Here is a 15,949-nt window from a genome sequence, read left to right as displayed (position 1 = left end):
GCAGGAAGAAGACTTGTAGATGCTGAACATCGATGAGTCAGGCTCAGGCAATTCTAAGCAATAAACTGGAGCACAGGAAGATGATTAAGATGATTACATTACAATGTGGATTCTGCACCAGTTGAGGCTCGAACTTGCAACCTCTAGAGCCAAAGAGCAGCCTCTATTCCTCTGAGCTAATTGGCAAGTAGCAACTCAACAGCGGCTTCACAAATTGACTAAGCCAGTCATTGTCAAAAATTCACTTATCAAGACAAAAATGTGAAAATACACATATTGGGTCTCATTCATGAAAAGTTAGTAAATCTGTGTGTAGATTTGCACATAAAAGCCTACTCTACAAAAAACCTACTCCGGATTCAGGAACACCGCGGGAAATTCAGATTTGATCGTAAACGTGTGTATGATCATGAATGCCAATCCATCGTAAAGTGACAGCGCGCTCCCGGTAAGCAGCAATTAGCATAAATCCCCGCCCATGAATAGCCAATGACCACCATATAAGGAGGTGTAGGTGCATCCAGTCGACCGGTCAGTCATGGCGCAAAGAAAGAAAGAGAGAGAAAGAAAAAATAATTTTTCCAAAGCAGAGATCGAAATAATTTTGGGTGAAGTGGACTTAAGAAAAAACATTTTATTTTCTTCAGTTAGTAGTGGTGTGACAGGGACAGGCAAAGCGAAGGCCTGGAGGGAGGTAACAGATGCTGTTAATGTTGTCTCCGTCCGTGGTACAAAGAACCATGTCAGAGGTGAAGCATAAATGGTTTGATATGAAACTGGAGGCAAAGAAATGCATAAGCACACACAAAAAAAATACAGCGGTCACCAAACAAACAGAAGATTCATTTGTGGGGTTTTGAATGAAGTGGGAATGGGAAACCAGAGATGTTTTGTACGTAATGGATAAACTCTAAATCAGTGATGGCTGTCGGAATGTAGAGCTATTTAACATTTATTTTAACAAATGATACAGATAACATATAGCCTAGCTGTTTTGTATGCATCGTCTTCAAATTATTTGAATCTTAATAGCCTAATGCTCTGTTTAATACAACGTAAATTAAACATTTTTCAAATCAGATTTATTCATTCAAATGATCAAAAACCCACAAAAAAAAAAAAAAAGTGTTGTCTCAAATAATTCTTTCAGCTGGCACGTGCTCCTTCATGGCTCCACCACCTGCTGCTCCTGCTGCCCCTGCTGAACCCAGGCACGAAGAGGCTGTGATCCGGCTGTCCTTACGGATATTTTTATTATCATCATTCAACATGTAGAAAGTAATCTACTGAGCCGATTTACATAGATAATTCACAATCATGAACCTAATCTGGATCTTAAACCTGCTAATTGCCAACTAATTTAACTAAATGTGTTATATTTTTAATATTTTGTCATGTTTAGATTACGTGTTTCAAAGGCATCTGTGTATTGTGTACATAACAGAGCGCAATACGAGTTAAAATTGTAATTTCCAATAGTGACAAGCAATATTTATGTGCTTTACTAAATTTACACAAGCACTACGAGTGGTCAGGAGCAGGAGTAGATTTTGTTAGTAGCTACGAAAAGATCGGAGCTAGAGTAAAATACCAATCCACAGGATTTTTTTTCCTTTTTAAAATGATGTCTATCCCGGTGCCCCATGGGTGTCTTAATTTTGGGGGAGCAGATTTAGAACTGAAGTATGGTGCATGGAAGGAGCAGCTACAGGGACTGTTGGTGTGCTTGTCTAACAGAGCCACAGAAAGTGAGCATTTTAATGGGAGCACTGACTGGGTTAGCCAAATGGCAGGTTCAGGGTTTGCTGAGGGTAACAGCAATATAGCAGCCAAAGTCTTTAGAGAAAAAGATGCCCGCTGCATTTAGGTGCCAACAGAACATAGATGAACCGGTCACATAGAATACCAAATAAAAGAAATTACCTGCACAATACTTGACCAAACTATGATTGCATATGCATAAGGCTCATGTAACCCCCCTCCCAAGTAATCAGAGACATGGATGAGTTGACATCAACATAACATGATTGATTATTTACAGAAAATTAATGCCAAAAGATGCACAGAAACTCTATATAGAGGCTAATAGCTAAGCTAAATGGAGAAGTGTGCAGAAATGGCATTTTGAGCAGCAATAGGAGGAGAGTATTAAGAGGAGGCAAATACATGAGAGTCCATCAGTAGAATTGTCTGTACCATAATTATTCAAATTGTCCGTCACAAATCCACACAACACACTACATAACCTAAGTAATCACTAAATTAACATGGCCACTCTACATCAACCAGGTCTTCTGAACTAGTTGAACTATGTGCAAAGTGAGAACCCACAGTCAAGTATTAACACTGGACCTTTGTGCAAAGTTTGGTTTATTTTCACGAAGGCAGATTTTCTAGCAGAAAAAAGACTTGAAGATGCTGCACAGTGATCAGTCACACTCAGGCAATTTTAAGCAATAAGCTGGAGCACAAGAAGATGATTACATTACAATGTGGATTCTGCACCAGTTGAGGCTCGAACGCGCAACCTTTGGAACCTAAGACAGTCATCTACCACTCTGAGCTAATTGGCAAGTAGCAACTTAACAGTGGCTTCACAAATTGAGTAAGCCATTTACTGTTGTGTAGGAAAGCAGCCATCCGTGCATGGAAAGGCAGATTTGAAACCACTGTAAAAAATTCAGTTATTAAGACAAAAATCTGAAAATACACGTATTGCATTTAGACAGCATGGAGATGTTGGTAATTTGTTTGCAACAGTGATTGATTTGCTCCATAAGTGAAAAACTTATGTTTAAAATTGCCATTTTTACATTGACTCCAATTGTTCACATTAGAGAAAAATTCAAAATGCTGTCAAAAATTCAGTTTTTGAGATAAAATTCTGAAATTTGCCACACATCATCTACCATGACTCTAGAATTTTGTCATTTTTTTCATGAACATTGAAGATTTATTTAGCAAGAATTTGCATGTATATGTTTACAGTACTGTTTACAGTCAAACATTTTGATGCACTGTAGGCTCAATTTTTGATAAATCAAAAATCTGAGAAACGTAGTTTTTGTAGGACAGTCTGAAGATGCTCTGTAGCAAGTTTGGTGTCAATTGAGCAAAAACTGTGGGAGGAGATAGGTTTAAGAAGTTTTACAGTTTTTGAAAAATCAGAATGATGAACTTCGTAATTTTTAATAGGTTTAAATGTACAAAAGTTTCTTCAGTATTGGGGCTACAGTTTGCTGAAAGTTGTGAAGTTGTAGCACGTATGGTTGATTTGTTATGAATTTTCAAAGTTTTGAACTTTAGACGCTTGCTGTAGCGCCACCATCAGGACTATTGGCTTGAGTTTACAGCTGAGGATATCTGGCATGAGACTGGGCCTTTGTGCAAAGTTTGGTGAGTTTTCACCCTTGGGAAGTATGATTTCCTCAGAAGAAGAAAGAAGAAGAATACCTAGGATTACAATAGTGTCCTGGCAGCTTAGCTGCCCGGACCCTAATTACAGTCAGGGGTTGTCATATCTCTTCAACATATGAGTTCAGTGATTCATTGGACAACATTAACCATGATTATTACCCTTGTTAAAGGAATACTTTGCTGATTTTCAACCAGGTCTGTGTCACCACAGTGTCAGGAGTGTGTTGGTTTGCTTCTATGCCAACATTGCTGGGAACTCCCCACCTGTGCCTTGAACAAAAATATGCTGGATGACTTTGGCTAGCAGACAGGCGGGAAACTTCGAGAGCTGGCGCCACCGCAGGTGCCTTGACACCATTCATTTGCAAACATTGCCCACATTCCTGTGACACAGACCTGGTTAAAAATTGTCAAGGTATCCCTTTAAAAAGAGTATACAGTCATGCTAGCAGCTCTGTGATGCTGTTCTTGTACTTTGCACATTGGTGCTTTAAGAAAAATGTTAACATCAGCATGCTAACGTGTACAGTGGCAGTGCTAGCATTCTGATGATTAGCGAGTATAATAATTACCATGGTCACCCTCACAGTTTAGCCACAAAGTACAGTAGAGGGTGATGGGAATGTCATTAGTTTTGCAGCTATTTCGTCATAAACATTTTTAACTGATGACACTAGATGAAGTGTCAGGGGATCAAGATGATTCCAATATATCCTGAAGGAGACATACATGTGTGTACCAGATTTCATGGCAATACATCCTAAGATTCAGCAATGTCTAATAATTTGGCATATGATGATGTTCACAGTGGTACACAGGTACCATGATATGTTAGTGAGTAGTGATCAGTCACAGTGGCAAATCCTCACGATGGTGGCGACGTACTTGGTTGCTAAAAAAGGCACCACTCTGCCCACCTACTAGCCTACTACTGTAGTACCTAGTTGATCAATCAGAAATGTTACTTTGTAAGCATGCAATGAATGCCATCCAATAGTTGAGACATTTCAAATATGCACCTCCGAAGTCATTGTCAGTGATTGATTTAAGCTATCTACCTCCCCTCCCACACACACACACACACAGACACACGCACACACACACACACACACACAGACACACACACACAAGTACACACACACACAAATACACACCAAGCTTGTATATAGTTAGTTAGAATTTGTGTGTTTTGGTTTGCTTTGCTAGTTTGTGAATAAATATAATTATTTGGACCTGCTGTCTGTTTAATGTTGCACAAGAGTGAATGAATAGTCAACCTCTGCTGTGTCAAGAACTATTACTGCGTCAATAACGATTATGCGGCGCACGTGATGACTTAAATTGTTTACATGACGGCATGTCATTTCTGTCTCTACATGGTCGTGCGTTTACAATTCTCCTCTGCTCTCTGTAAAGCGCACGGCGGAGTTCACCTGCCCCTTGCATTATTCGTAGTTCACCAACTTGACTGGCTCGTGGAGTGAATAGAGGAGAGGAAGGGAGGGGGCGGTATTGTGCATGCGCTGCTTCCGTAGAAGACAAAATAACATTTCCAGGTGACCAATAATCATTTACCCTCGATTTCATTCATTTTGAAATCGTTAGACCTCAAAATCGTAATCGCGATCACCAGACGATTAATTGCATGACCTTAACACCCAGTGGAAACTAAACTAACTGCTGACTGTGAAAGTGTTGTCTTTGTTAGTGTGGTCACTCTGCTGATGGAAGTTTGAAACAGACTCAAGTCATCACTGTTGCACTGTTGCATTTTTCCTGTTTTCCAGATATCTAAGTATAATGATCATTTTATGTCTGGCATTATAGCATTAGGTGGGAAATGTGTGCGTATCCCTAATCAACCACATATTATCATTGCACAATCTAATCTGTAACATTTTATTTACTCATTGTCAATCAGCGTTTGGAGAATATTTCTCCAACATCTTTGTGTTTCCACAATTTTTTCCCCTTCTTAAGAAACTCTCGAGCCTCTCTCTGCTTCTAACAGTTTTTCACCTTAGGAACTCTTTTAAAGGGAAAGTTCCGTTTTTTACAACCTGGACCTTATTTCTGGCATTAAATACAGTTGTTTACTCACCCAGATAAGTTTGGTGTCATTTGGAGTCCCTCGGAAGATATTTAGATCCGCGAGAGCTGCGTACATCCATATAGTGGGAATGATCGGGGGAACCGACAATGAGGCTCTAAATAACACATTATCTGCTGCGAAACTCGTTCATTTCACCAATATGTTTTTATGAATTGCTAGAGTTGCTTGTCCTCATCATCTGGGTCATTTATACTGACCTACTAACCTCTGCAAAAAAAAAAAAAAAACAGAGGCAATTCGTAAAGACAATCCTCTTTACCACCGAAACGTTCACCTTTCTGTTTCTCACTTTTTGTCACTGAGCACTATGTATTTAATGCCAGAAATAAGATCCAGGTTGTAAAAAACGGAACTTCCCCTTTAAGGTCTAAGATGCCTTGTGAATAACCTTTATCTTTAGAAGGACCTAGTCTTAACTTTAAGGGGAAACTCTTAGAAAATGTCACAGTCCTAAGAATTTTCTTGGAATTTTGTCACTAGGAGCAACTCTTTGTACTAGGAAGCTTTGTGAAGATGGCCCCAGAATGTTACTGTTTCCAGTCTTTGTGCTAAGCTAGCTTACTGGCTGCTGGCTCCAGGGACATATTTAACATGCAGACATGGAGTGGTATTGATTTCATGAACTAACTCTCAGCAAGAAAGTGAAGAAGCTCATTTCCCCAAACCTTGAACTGTTCCTTTATTACATTAATCCTGACTTAAATAATCCATAGTTTCAAATAGATAATTGAATTCCTGCTCTGTGCCGACCCATGTTGTGTTGACTATTCTTTCTGAGAGAAATGACCATGTAGGTCTCCTGCAGTACTCATATTAGTAAGCCACAGTCAGTCCTCTCTTTCTCTTCCAGGTGTTGCTGTTGTTGTGTATAGCAGACTGGATGGTGCACTCCATGTGGCGGAGCGGCAAAGATCCAGACAGTTTCTCTATCCCTTACCTGACAGCTCTGGGTGACCTGTTGGGCACCGCCCTGCTGGCGCTCAGCTTCCACTTCCTGTGGGTCATAGGAGACCAGGACAGTGATGTGGGCGACTGATTGGGCCTTGGACAATAAGGCATCGTGGTGGCGGGAACCCTGCCTCTGCCATCTGACCTCTCACATCCTTAAGGCTTGTGGGAACGTGGGTGCTCTCTGTCGCTGACCAGCCCATTCCTCTGCCTCACTTCACTTAAACCACACAATGGTTTAGAAACTATTTCCTGCTCCTGGCTTTTTTGTTTTTTGTCTACATGCTAAAGATATTATATTCCATAAATCAAGACTGATCTGCATAGTTTGCACCAAAGCACTTACATATTATATTGCTGGTCTTGTTAAGAGAAACAGGAAAACACCAGCCACCACCCACAGCACTGAGGAAACCTTGCTGCTGTTGGCAAGGTGGTTTACCCTGCCAGCCAAGCATCAGTCGAAGGTCTTCTACTTTAAAAAAAAATCTCTTTTACTGGTTCATATTTTGGGGATTTACCACCCGCCGTGTCACAAACATTGTTACCTGCCTTGTGTATTACTGCTTTGCAACATCAAGCCAAAGGAGAGATACAGAGACAGCTGGGGTAGAGGCAAGACAAGGAAGTTTATCAGAGATCAGCTCATGAACAAACACTTTGAACCGCTATGTTAGCAGGTGTACCAGCACCAGGGTTAGAAGGGAACAACATGAAGTTGTATCAATGATAGAAATGGATTTCTTCCTGTGTTGACATGTTTTTATGTTATGTGTTTTCCCAGTGTCCAAACTCAGCCATCCATACGGTACAGTTATTATATTGCTTTGTCAGTATTTTGATTTATCCCACATTGTTCTCTGCAAGGTTGAGTTTGGAACATTGGGCCTCATTCACCACGAAATTTCTTCTTAAAACCTACTTACATAGTAGTAGGTAAGGTTAGGTTTGGTAAGAACAGAATCTATGCACACTCATAGTTGTATAATATTTTAGGATTTAAATAATAGTATCTTTTTATCATTTATAAAATTTGATATTTATTTGCATTACTTTATAAAAAGGATTATGTTCTTATAAATAAACTACACTGACATTTCAACTCACATCAGTTATGTATCATGCCATCTAATAATTGGTGATTGATAACTTAGAAAATATCACTGGTGGGTCGAGGCGGGACAAAAAGAGACATGCCAAGTAAGTTATTAGTAACTTATAAAAGCATTGCGTAAAATAGTCGGTCTTCAACTTTTTTCTCCCTCACTCTGTCTCTCAAACACACACGCACACACACACACACCTACACCTTAGAAAGCACTAGTGTACTCATCTCTATCCAGGGTTAGACCAGACCAGCATTGCATCATTGCCAAGGCCACACCCTCTTCTGGGGGGAAAGAAATGTGCTGTCACATCAGTAGAGAAAACAGGAAAATGCTGAAAAAGCTGTTGTGCAGCTTAATTAAGGCATTCAAACTGAGATCTGAGGCACACAAGATACATTAATATTCACTGTTAGTGTGGCTAAATGATGCTGGTAATAGGTACTATGGATGAATACCTAATGTTAGCTGGGAGGCTGCTGCAGTACTGTCACACAGTACAGAAGCATCACACTGACAACTGCAACTACATTTATTAACAGGTTGGCTATTTACAGACAGCACTTCCCCTAACAGTACCTGGTGATTCAATCGAATAAACTTTTTGAGCGAATCACCAGGTAGCGTGATCCGGACACACGTGTAAACTTGTATATCTATACCTGTGCAGATGTTCAGATAAGCAATATCCACCCACTGTGTTGGGTCATTGATGTACTTGAAGAGGGGAAAGACTGAGTGGACACAGCACAAGGTCACAAAACAATTATCAGATGTGTCCATAAAACAAACTACAAACTTTTCAAATTCTAATCCAAACACATGTCAAATTGCATTGATATCTATAGAATCTTTGGTTTTCTACTCCCTAAAACGGGGCATGGCCTTGACATTTTGCAAAGCAACCGTATGTGCCAGCCTGGTATATTGGCTAACAAGGAAGTAAAGTCAGCAAGCGCAGTTTGCTTATTTGCAAATGTCTGTGAAGTGTGTTTAATAATATATGACCGCAACGCTATATAGGCCTCCACATTTAAATAAAGTCATGGAAACAGGGTGAAATATTATGGCAACGTTTTGAAAGTTCATTGTTAAAAATGTGTGGGAATCCTGAATACATACATTTGGCACTTTGCAGGTGGGGTCAGGTTGGGGTGGTTGATTATGTTGTATTTTTAACAACCCGTGCATATTTTTTGTGTGGATATTATTTATATCCACTACTGACACTACTAAATATGACAGTTCATTTGAGCCCTGTTTCCACCAAGCAGTCCAGTATGGTTCGATTCAGTTCAGTATGCATTTTTTCCATTACCGACAAAACAAAAAAGTTGTGGATGGTACCAATGGAACTGTTCCTTACCATCCCCATTTTTGGTCACCCCTTTGTTGGGGTACCTAACACACAGATCTGGTACTAAAAGGTGGAGCTAGAAACACTGCAGTCCGTTGATTGGTCAATAGAGGATGGTCAATTTGTCTAAGAGCTGAGTTGTGGCTGGTTTTGTAACACCGTGTCAAGTTCTACATACATTAGTTAACTATAACATGGAAGGATGTTTTGCTTCCTCTTGCAGCAGCTGTAGACTGAGGGGAAAAAAACTTAATTCACTGGGCCGACTGCCAGCAACTTTTAAGGCGGATCATTTACTTTTAATTTTACTCAATGCATGAGTTGACGATGTGAACCCATCAACACACCTTAAATTTCAATGTGACAACTTTGACCATTCCATCAGTTTTTATTGTCTCTCTTGGATGTTATACACTTTTAGTAATGAGCGGATCTTAAAGCGTTTAAAAGTACAGTATATATTAATTTCAACCAGATTATGTGAACTGCATATATACTAATCCTCACTTGGAGGAAAAAAAAGCATTGCGAAGCATTGTTCCCGTGGGCCTCAGCAACACTTGACCCTGGCACTTGCCTCAGAGGAACTAATTGCACAAACCCACTATTTTAAATATCCCATGGAGAGAGACTTTCACTGCAGCCTGTTCTATTTTGTTCTGAAAACGTCAGCATATGACCCCGTTCTGTGGACAATAAATGAGGTCCAGACTTCTATCTGTGCCATCAATGATGAGGAAATACAGCAAGTGCTGGACAGAGCAGTGAGTGATGTCAACCCTGCCTACATTTAAGAGTGCTTTTTGCAATGGAAATGCTAAACAGACAGAGGGTCTAGGTATCATGTCTGAAGAGTTAGTTTTGGTTCCAAGGGTACCATACCATAAGTGTTTGGTGGAAACAGGGCTTTGGTGTTCACTTCCTGCAGACGTTCCTCCACTTCAGAACTATTGAAGTGTTTTTACACTTGGAGCCCGCTGCTCCATCCTCTTTAGACTTTCGGTTGGGTGTTCTTAACTCTAATTCTCTCCACAATTCTTTGTATTCTTAAACTTCTGTTTCTGTGTGCACACGATCCTGCAATTAGCAGGGTGTTTATTTACAATAATTAGGATCAACTGGCACACACTTTCAGGTTACCAGGACACTGGGATTCATCATTATAGGAACACAGGTGTGAACAATTCTGCAGTTTAAGAACATGTCATGAATGTGACGTCTACTTTTTTAGGACCTTACTTAAGAACAAATTTTAAAAAAAATGGTAAGAATAAAGATGTTGGTGAATGAGGCCCATTCTTCCTGGCTGTGATTAAACATTTCTGTGATAGTTTTCTTTCATGCACATATAAAGTGGGTTTTTCTTTGTCTTTTCTGTTTTCTAACCTGCTTCCTGACAGGACGTTGAATCAGGGGTTACCAACCTTTTTGGCTCTGGAAACCAGCAAGAAAATGAAGTTCAGTCTGGCAGACCAGTACTCTTTACTCTGAAATAAGTCAAATAATTTCATGCCAAGATTCAGTGTAGTGAATAATGCTTTCATGGATGAAAGTCAAAAATAAAATAAATTGATGTTTAAAGTCAAGGTCGCAAGGCCCGACAGCCAACACTGCATGGTACCAGGTTGGCTCAACCCCAGACAACCCCTTCCCTGAACAATGATTGTCCAATCACAGCAACCATAACCGGCCATGTCAGGTCTGTATTGGATTTCACCAAATGTTGTAGTGTGCATGGGGCTATAGCTTGGAGCGATACTTATATATAAAAAGTTTAGATGAGAGTGTATTTGAAACCACAAGTGCAAAAGTGTAAGGAATGGATTACCTGCTCTAATGTATGCTTCAAACGTAGCATATCTGGGAAATGAAAAAAACAGACTAATCTTTAATTTTTCTTTATCATATCAACTAACTAGCTCCACACTGCAATACAAGGATAATGCTATGTATTTAGTGACTTTTTATGTTGCTCATTAACTTAGCATTATTTATATATCTATACTGAACAAAAACTAAAATGCAACACATATTTTTGTTAGCATGTTCACAGGTTTAAGTTTAAGAGCCAAGACTTATTTAATGCACTCAATACATATTGGTCACAAATGTGTTAAAATCCGTGTTAGTGAGCTATCTATTTTAGATAATCCATCCACCTGACAGTTATATAAAAAATGATGCTGATTAAACAGCATGATTACTTAACAGTAGGGCTGTATCTGACTCAAAATTATGTCAGACGAATCAGATTAATATGAACATTTGATGAGTCATTTTTCCCCCATATAAAGTTTTGAAATTTGAATGGGGCTCAGCAGGATGTTCAGTGTGACAGTGGTACTCCTGTAATATAGTTAACAAGCTAACTGCACTAACGTCGTAATTTTTTGCCAACACTAGATATCAAACAAAAGCCAGAAGCTGTGTTGTATTAAGTATCTGTGAACTTCCATACAGAAGAGAGAAGATCATGTTATCTCAGAGCCTTACAGTGCAGAGTTTTTCCTCCTTGGTGCTGCTGCAGCACGTCTGCAGCTGTCTGTACCAAAGATTTGCCTGAAAGTCATGAGTGCTCACTCTGCAGCAAAATCTGGGTTAGCAAAACCTTCCCAGAAGTCACTGCACAGCACACTGACTGGCAAAAAAGAGACTGCTCAACTTGAAGCAATCACAGTCAGCTGAGTGGTCCCTGACTGATGATTCAAATCTCTGACTTTAAGGGGCAGCTCTACTACACAGGTGTGCTTTGGGATGGTCACAATAAAATTCCACTCCAAAATGTGCAGTTTGATTACACAACACAATGCTACTGATGTAGTAAGGTTTTAGGGGGCGTGCCATTGGCATGCTAACTGCAGGAATGTCCACCAGAGCTATTGCCTGTGAACTGAATGTTCATTTCACTTCCGTAAGTCGTTTCCAAAGTTGTTTACCTGAATTTAGCAGCACATCCAATCAGCCTCAAAACTGCACATGTAGGTAATGATGAAAAACTGCCATCAGATCACGACCGCGGTGAGGAGGACAAGCATACAGAGGAGCTTCCCTGGGATGGTTTCTGCAGAAATTCTTCAGTTGCGCAAACAAATCATTGTTGGGGTGGCTGGTCCCAGATGATCTTACAGATGAAGATAGTAACGTGGTCTGCAGTTGTGAGGCTGGTTGGATGTACTGCAGAATTCACCAAAATTCGAGAGAACTACATCTATTGAGTGCATGAGTTCTTTAATTTCAACTTGTGAAAAATGGGAGCAAGAACAAAAGTGTTGTGTTTAAATTTTTGTTCAGCTCACTGTAGCCATCAAGTGTGTGTGTTTCAGAAGGAGAGTCAACTGGAGACAGGGTTTCCAACTAACTCAAGAAGGTTTCTGTATTATTATCATTATGAACTGTATGGCTGTGTAAGAACAGGAAGTTACAGGCATGGCAACAGGAAGTGAGGGGAGCAGGGTTAGTGAATGGTCAGTTACTGCTTTGCATCAGCCACTCCGCACATACTTTTCCCTTCTGTGAACTGAATTAGAGCTCCCACTGGGAGCTCTAATTCAGTGTGCGATTAGCAAGAAAATCCGCACACTGAATTAGAGCTCCCACTGGGAGCTCTAATTCAGTGTGCGGATTTTCTTCTTCTTTCTGCATGGGCCCCTATTATCCAGCACCTGACCTAAAGCAGGATTGGATGTGCGCACAATTACTCTGTCTTTTGTGACTCATGTAAAACAAACCATGAAATGTTGCGTATATTATTTCAGCCTCCTGTGGTCCCTCTCAATCATTTCCTGTGTTAATTTGTCCTGTCCAGCATCTCTGTTAGTTTGTCCTCTGTGTGCACAACATGACCCAGTTGTGCACACAGAGCAGGAGATATTCAAAATTCCACGGTGGAAGTTTGCATGCTAATCTCACGCTGTTTTCAGTGCATACACACAGTATCCACGTTCATGCACACAATTAATCAGCAGTTAAATGTCAGCATAGTTTGATTTTCTACTCAGTAATCCTAATTAAACATCAGATTTCATGCACTTTTTCAGAATATGCTATGTGTTTGAATGGTCAGATAAAATAGATTCAGATGAAGCAGCCTGATTATTGAAATCATCTTAACTTTAAAAATGAACTCCTAAACCAAACCACCTCCTTAATGTGATAACTCAGCAGCGTATTGTGTGCATGTGAACGTAGCCAGTGGCTCTAATCAACCCCAATATGTGCCTCTTGAGATTCAGTGGTTAACAAGGTATTTCTCTGTCATGCCATTAATGCCATTTTCTTTCTAGAGCATTGTAATACTGTGCAATGATTTCCTTTTGTACTCACTTTCAGTTTTATCATGACAATTACTTTTGAGGAGTTTCATTCCAAAATGACATCATTTTAATTACTGGCATGAAACATCTAGATATGGAAGTTGTTAGAGGGTGACATCCATTTGATTCAAAGTGGATACATTTCCTTTTGGTATGAAACTCTTTATTTGCCTTTGTATGGGCCAAAAATGTCTAAATAAATGTCTGTGAACTGAAAAGCATCTCATTCCCAGTTATTTTTGCTGAAGGGTTTCACTGACAAGTTGCTGTCCTCTTATCCACATAGGCCCACGGCAGTAGTCATTACTCACTGAAAGGGAAAGACAGCGGTCACAGAGTTGTGATTGAAATGACAGTAAAAAAAAATCCCCTCCGGTTGCCTGAAGTAAGCCCTAGATAGTGTTCTTCCATGGTCTCCATGACAACAAGATCAGGCAATGCTCATCTTCTTCTCATGACCTCAATGTTTGGGAAAAAAAATGTTTGTATTTTTGCACAGATGTCACACATACACCCACCATTTATTTATTAACATGTGAACGAATAAATAAGAATGTGGAAAGTCTTTGGCGATTAGACCCCGTAGAGATTGTTTGATTTAAGGAGGGTTATGAATCCATAGTCAAATAGGGAACCCCCCTGGGGTCTAGACGCCGGTGGTGGTAGAGGTGGTGAAGATGAGATGAGAGGAAGATGGAGAAGTGCCAATGATCTGGATGAGTAGAGGAATGAGTCTTTGAGAGCTTGTCCTGGACTCGGGATACGATGGCTGGAGGTTACCAGGGTGGAGGAGGGTGCAAAGATTCTGCCTAAAATGATGGCTGACAGCAGCAGAAGAGAGAGCAGATTTAAAATTTTGCAGTGGCATCCTGATTGGCTGAGAGATCGTGGCAAAGTGTGATTGGATAACTAGAGGAGTGAACACCCATAGTCAGCTGATTAGAGGGAGTAGTGAGAGTGGGATGGAGAAAATGTAAAAGGGTGAGCACGAGAAAGGTCTTCCTGATTGAACTTACGCTGAGCTTTAATTAAATCAGGAGAGACATGTTTTTATGGTAAAAGAATATTTATTAATGTGAAGGAATGAATAAGAATGTAAAAAGTCTTTGGCAATTAGACCCTGTAGAGATGGTTTGATTTAAGGAGGGTGATGAATCCATAGTCGAATAGGGAACCCCTCCAAAGGGGGGAGGGATGACTGACTATTTGATATGAGGTGATCTTTACCTTACCAGCAGGCAATAGGCTTCTAATAAATAAGTAAAGAGAAATTAAGAGAAGATGTGTAGCTAGAGAACGCGCATAAAGCAAATGTGAAAGACTAAATGGATATGTGCATAGTTGGTATATGACAAAATGAGCCCTGAATGAGATAGTACAACTCTGATGAGAACGTGTGTGGTAGGAATATGTCTGGAATGACAACGGAGCCGCAAAATAATGGATGACGATAGATGATGGATTGAAAAGGAAAGCAGAGAGCAAACGTGTTGAGGTCTAACCACCAGATAATATATAAACCAGAGATTAAGTAAGCTGTGACAACAGAAGTGGTGGTGATATGCTAAATTAACTGCAGCCTTTGTGCTCCACTGTCTCTCAGATTAACTCGTATTGCAGCGGTGCCTGGACAGCGTGACGTGTGTGGTTGTGCTGCTGCCGTGGTCCTGCCAGATGCCTCCTGCTGCTGCTGCTGCCATCATTAGTCATTAGGCATACTTCTACTGTTATTATACACATATGATTATTGTCACACATGTATACTGCCAGATATTAATATATACTTTCAACATATTGTACCACAGTAGCCAGAATTATAACTATAATATTATTATTTTCATTAATGTTGCTGTAAGCTACTGTCATTACCGTCTGTCCTGCATCTCTCTCTCTCTCTCTCTCTTTCTCTCTCTCTCTCTGTCTCTCTTTCTGTCTCATTGTGTCATACGGATTACTGTTAATTTATTATGCTGATCTGTTCTGTACAACATCTATTGCACGTCTGTCTGTCCTGGAAGAGGGATCCCTCCTCAGTTGCTCTTCCTGAGGTTTCTACAGTTTTTTTCCCCCCGTTAAAGGGGTTTTTTGGGGGGAGTTTTTCCTTATCCGCTGTGAGAATCCAAAGGACAGAGGGATGTTGTATGCTGTAAAGCCCTGTGAGGCAAATTGTGATTTGTGATATTGGGCTTTATAAATAAAATTGATTGATTGATTGAATTGATGCCAGAAAGGAAGGCTGAAAAGTGCATGGTTCTGCAGACCATGGGTGTCTATGTGTTGAACATAATTAAAAGGTCAACGAGGACCAAACATAAATAGAAGGTCATAAGACCGAACAGAAATTAAGGTCATGAGACCAACTCAAATAAAATGATGAAAGCAAAAATAAGGTCCGGCGACCAAACGTAAATTAAAGTCAGCAATTTTCAGCATGACAGCAACAGAAATTATGGTCTGACGACCGAAAAGAAATTACCGTGTATGAGCATGAGGTCCCGTAGACCTGGGTGTCACGACGACTTTGTGCATGTATAGGTCCTGTTTGTGCATGTGTGTCTTTCGGACCTGTGTGTAATTGACAGCAAGAGTGAAAAAATTGAATTATCCCTCAGGGGGATTAATAAAGTATATCAAATATATATATATATATATATATATATATATATATATATATATATATATATACTTAATCTAA

The 15,949-nt window shown here is 40.0% G+C and overlaps 1 protein-coding gene across 2 annotated transcripts in view; it reads left to right on the top strand.

Moving 5' to 3' along the window:
• Nucleotides 1-15,625, top strand: part of slc41a2b (solute carrier family 41 member 2b) — a 158,798-nt gene extending 143,173 nt beyond the window's left edge. Inside the window, exon 11 of one of the 2 annotated variants that reach the window (XM_078165362.1) lies at nt 14,858-15,625. In XM_078165362.1, coding sequence (XP_078021488.1) covers nt 14,858-14,893 — 36 coding nt within the window. In that variant the 3' untranslated portion in view covers nt 14,894-15,625. Of the gene's footprint in view, nt 1-6,380; nt 13,473-14,857 lie in introns of those variants that run through there. The other variant, XM_033609814.2, reaches the window with a different exon arrangement.
• The last annotated feature ends 324 nt before the right edge of the window (nt 15,626-15,949 follow it).

This window comes from Epinephelus lanceolatus, chromosome 23, assembly GCF_041903045.1.
Source record: "Epinephelus lanceolatus isolate andai-2023 chromosome 23, ASM4190304v1, whole genome shotgun sequence".
NCBI classification, from domain to species: Eukaryota; Metazoa; Chordata; class Actinopteri; order Perciformes; family Serranidae; genus Epinephelus; species Epinephelus lanceolatus.
The sequence above is the reverse complement of the archived record's forward strand: the minus strand, read 5'-3'. Positions and strand labels throughout refer to the sequence as shown.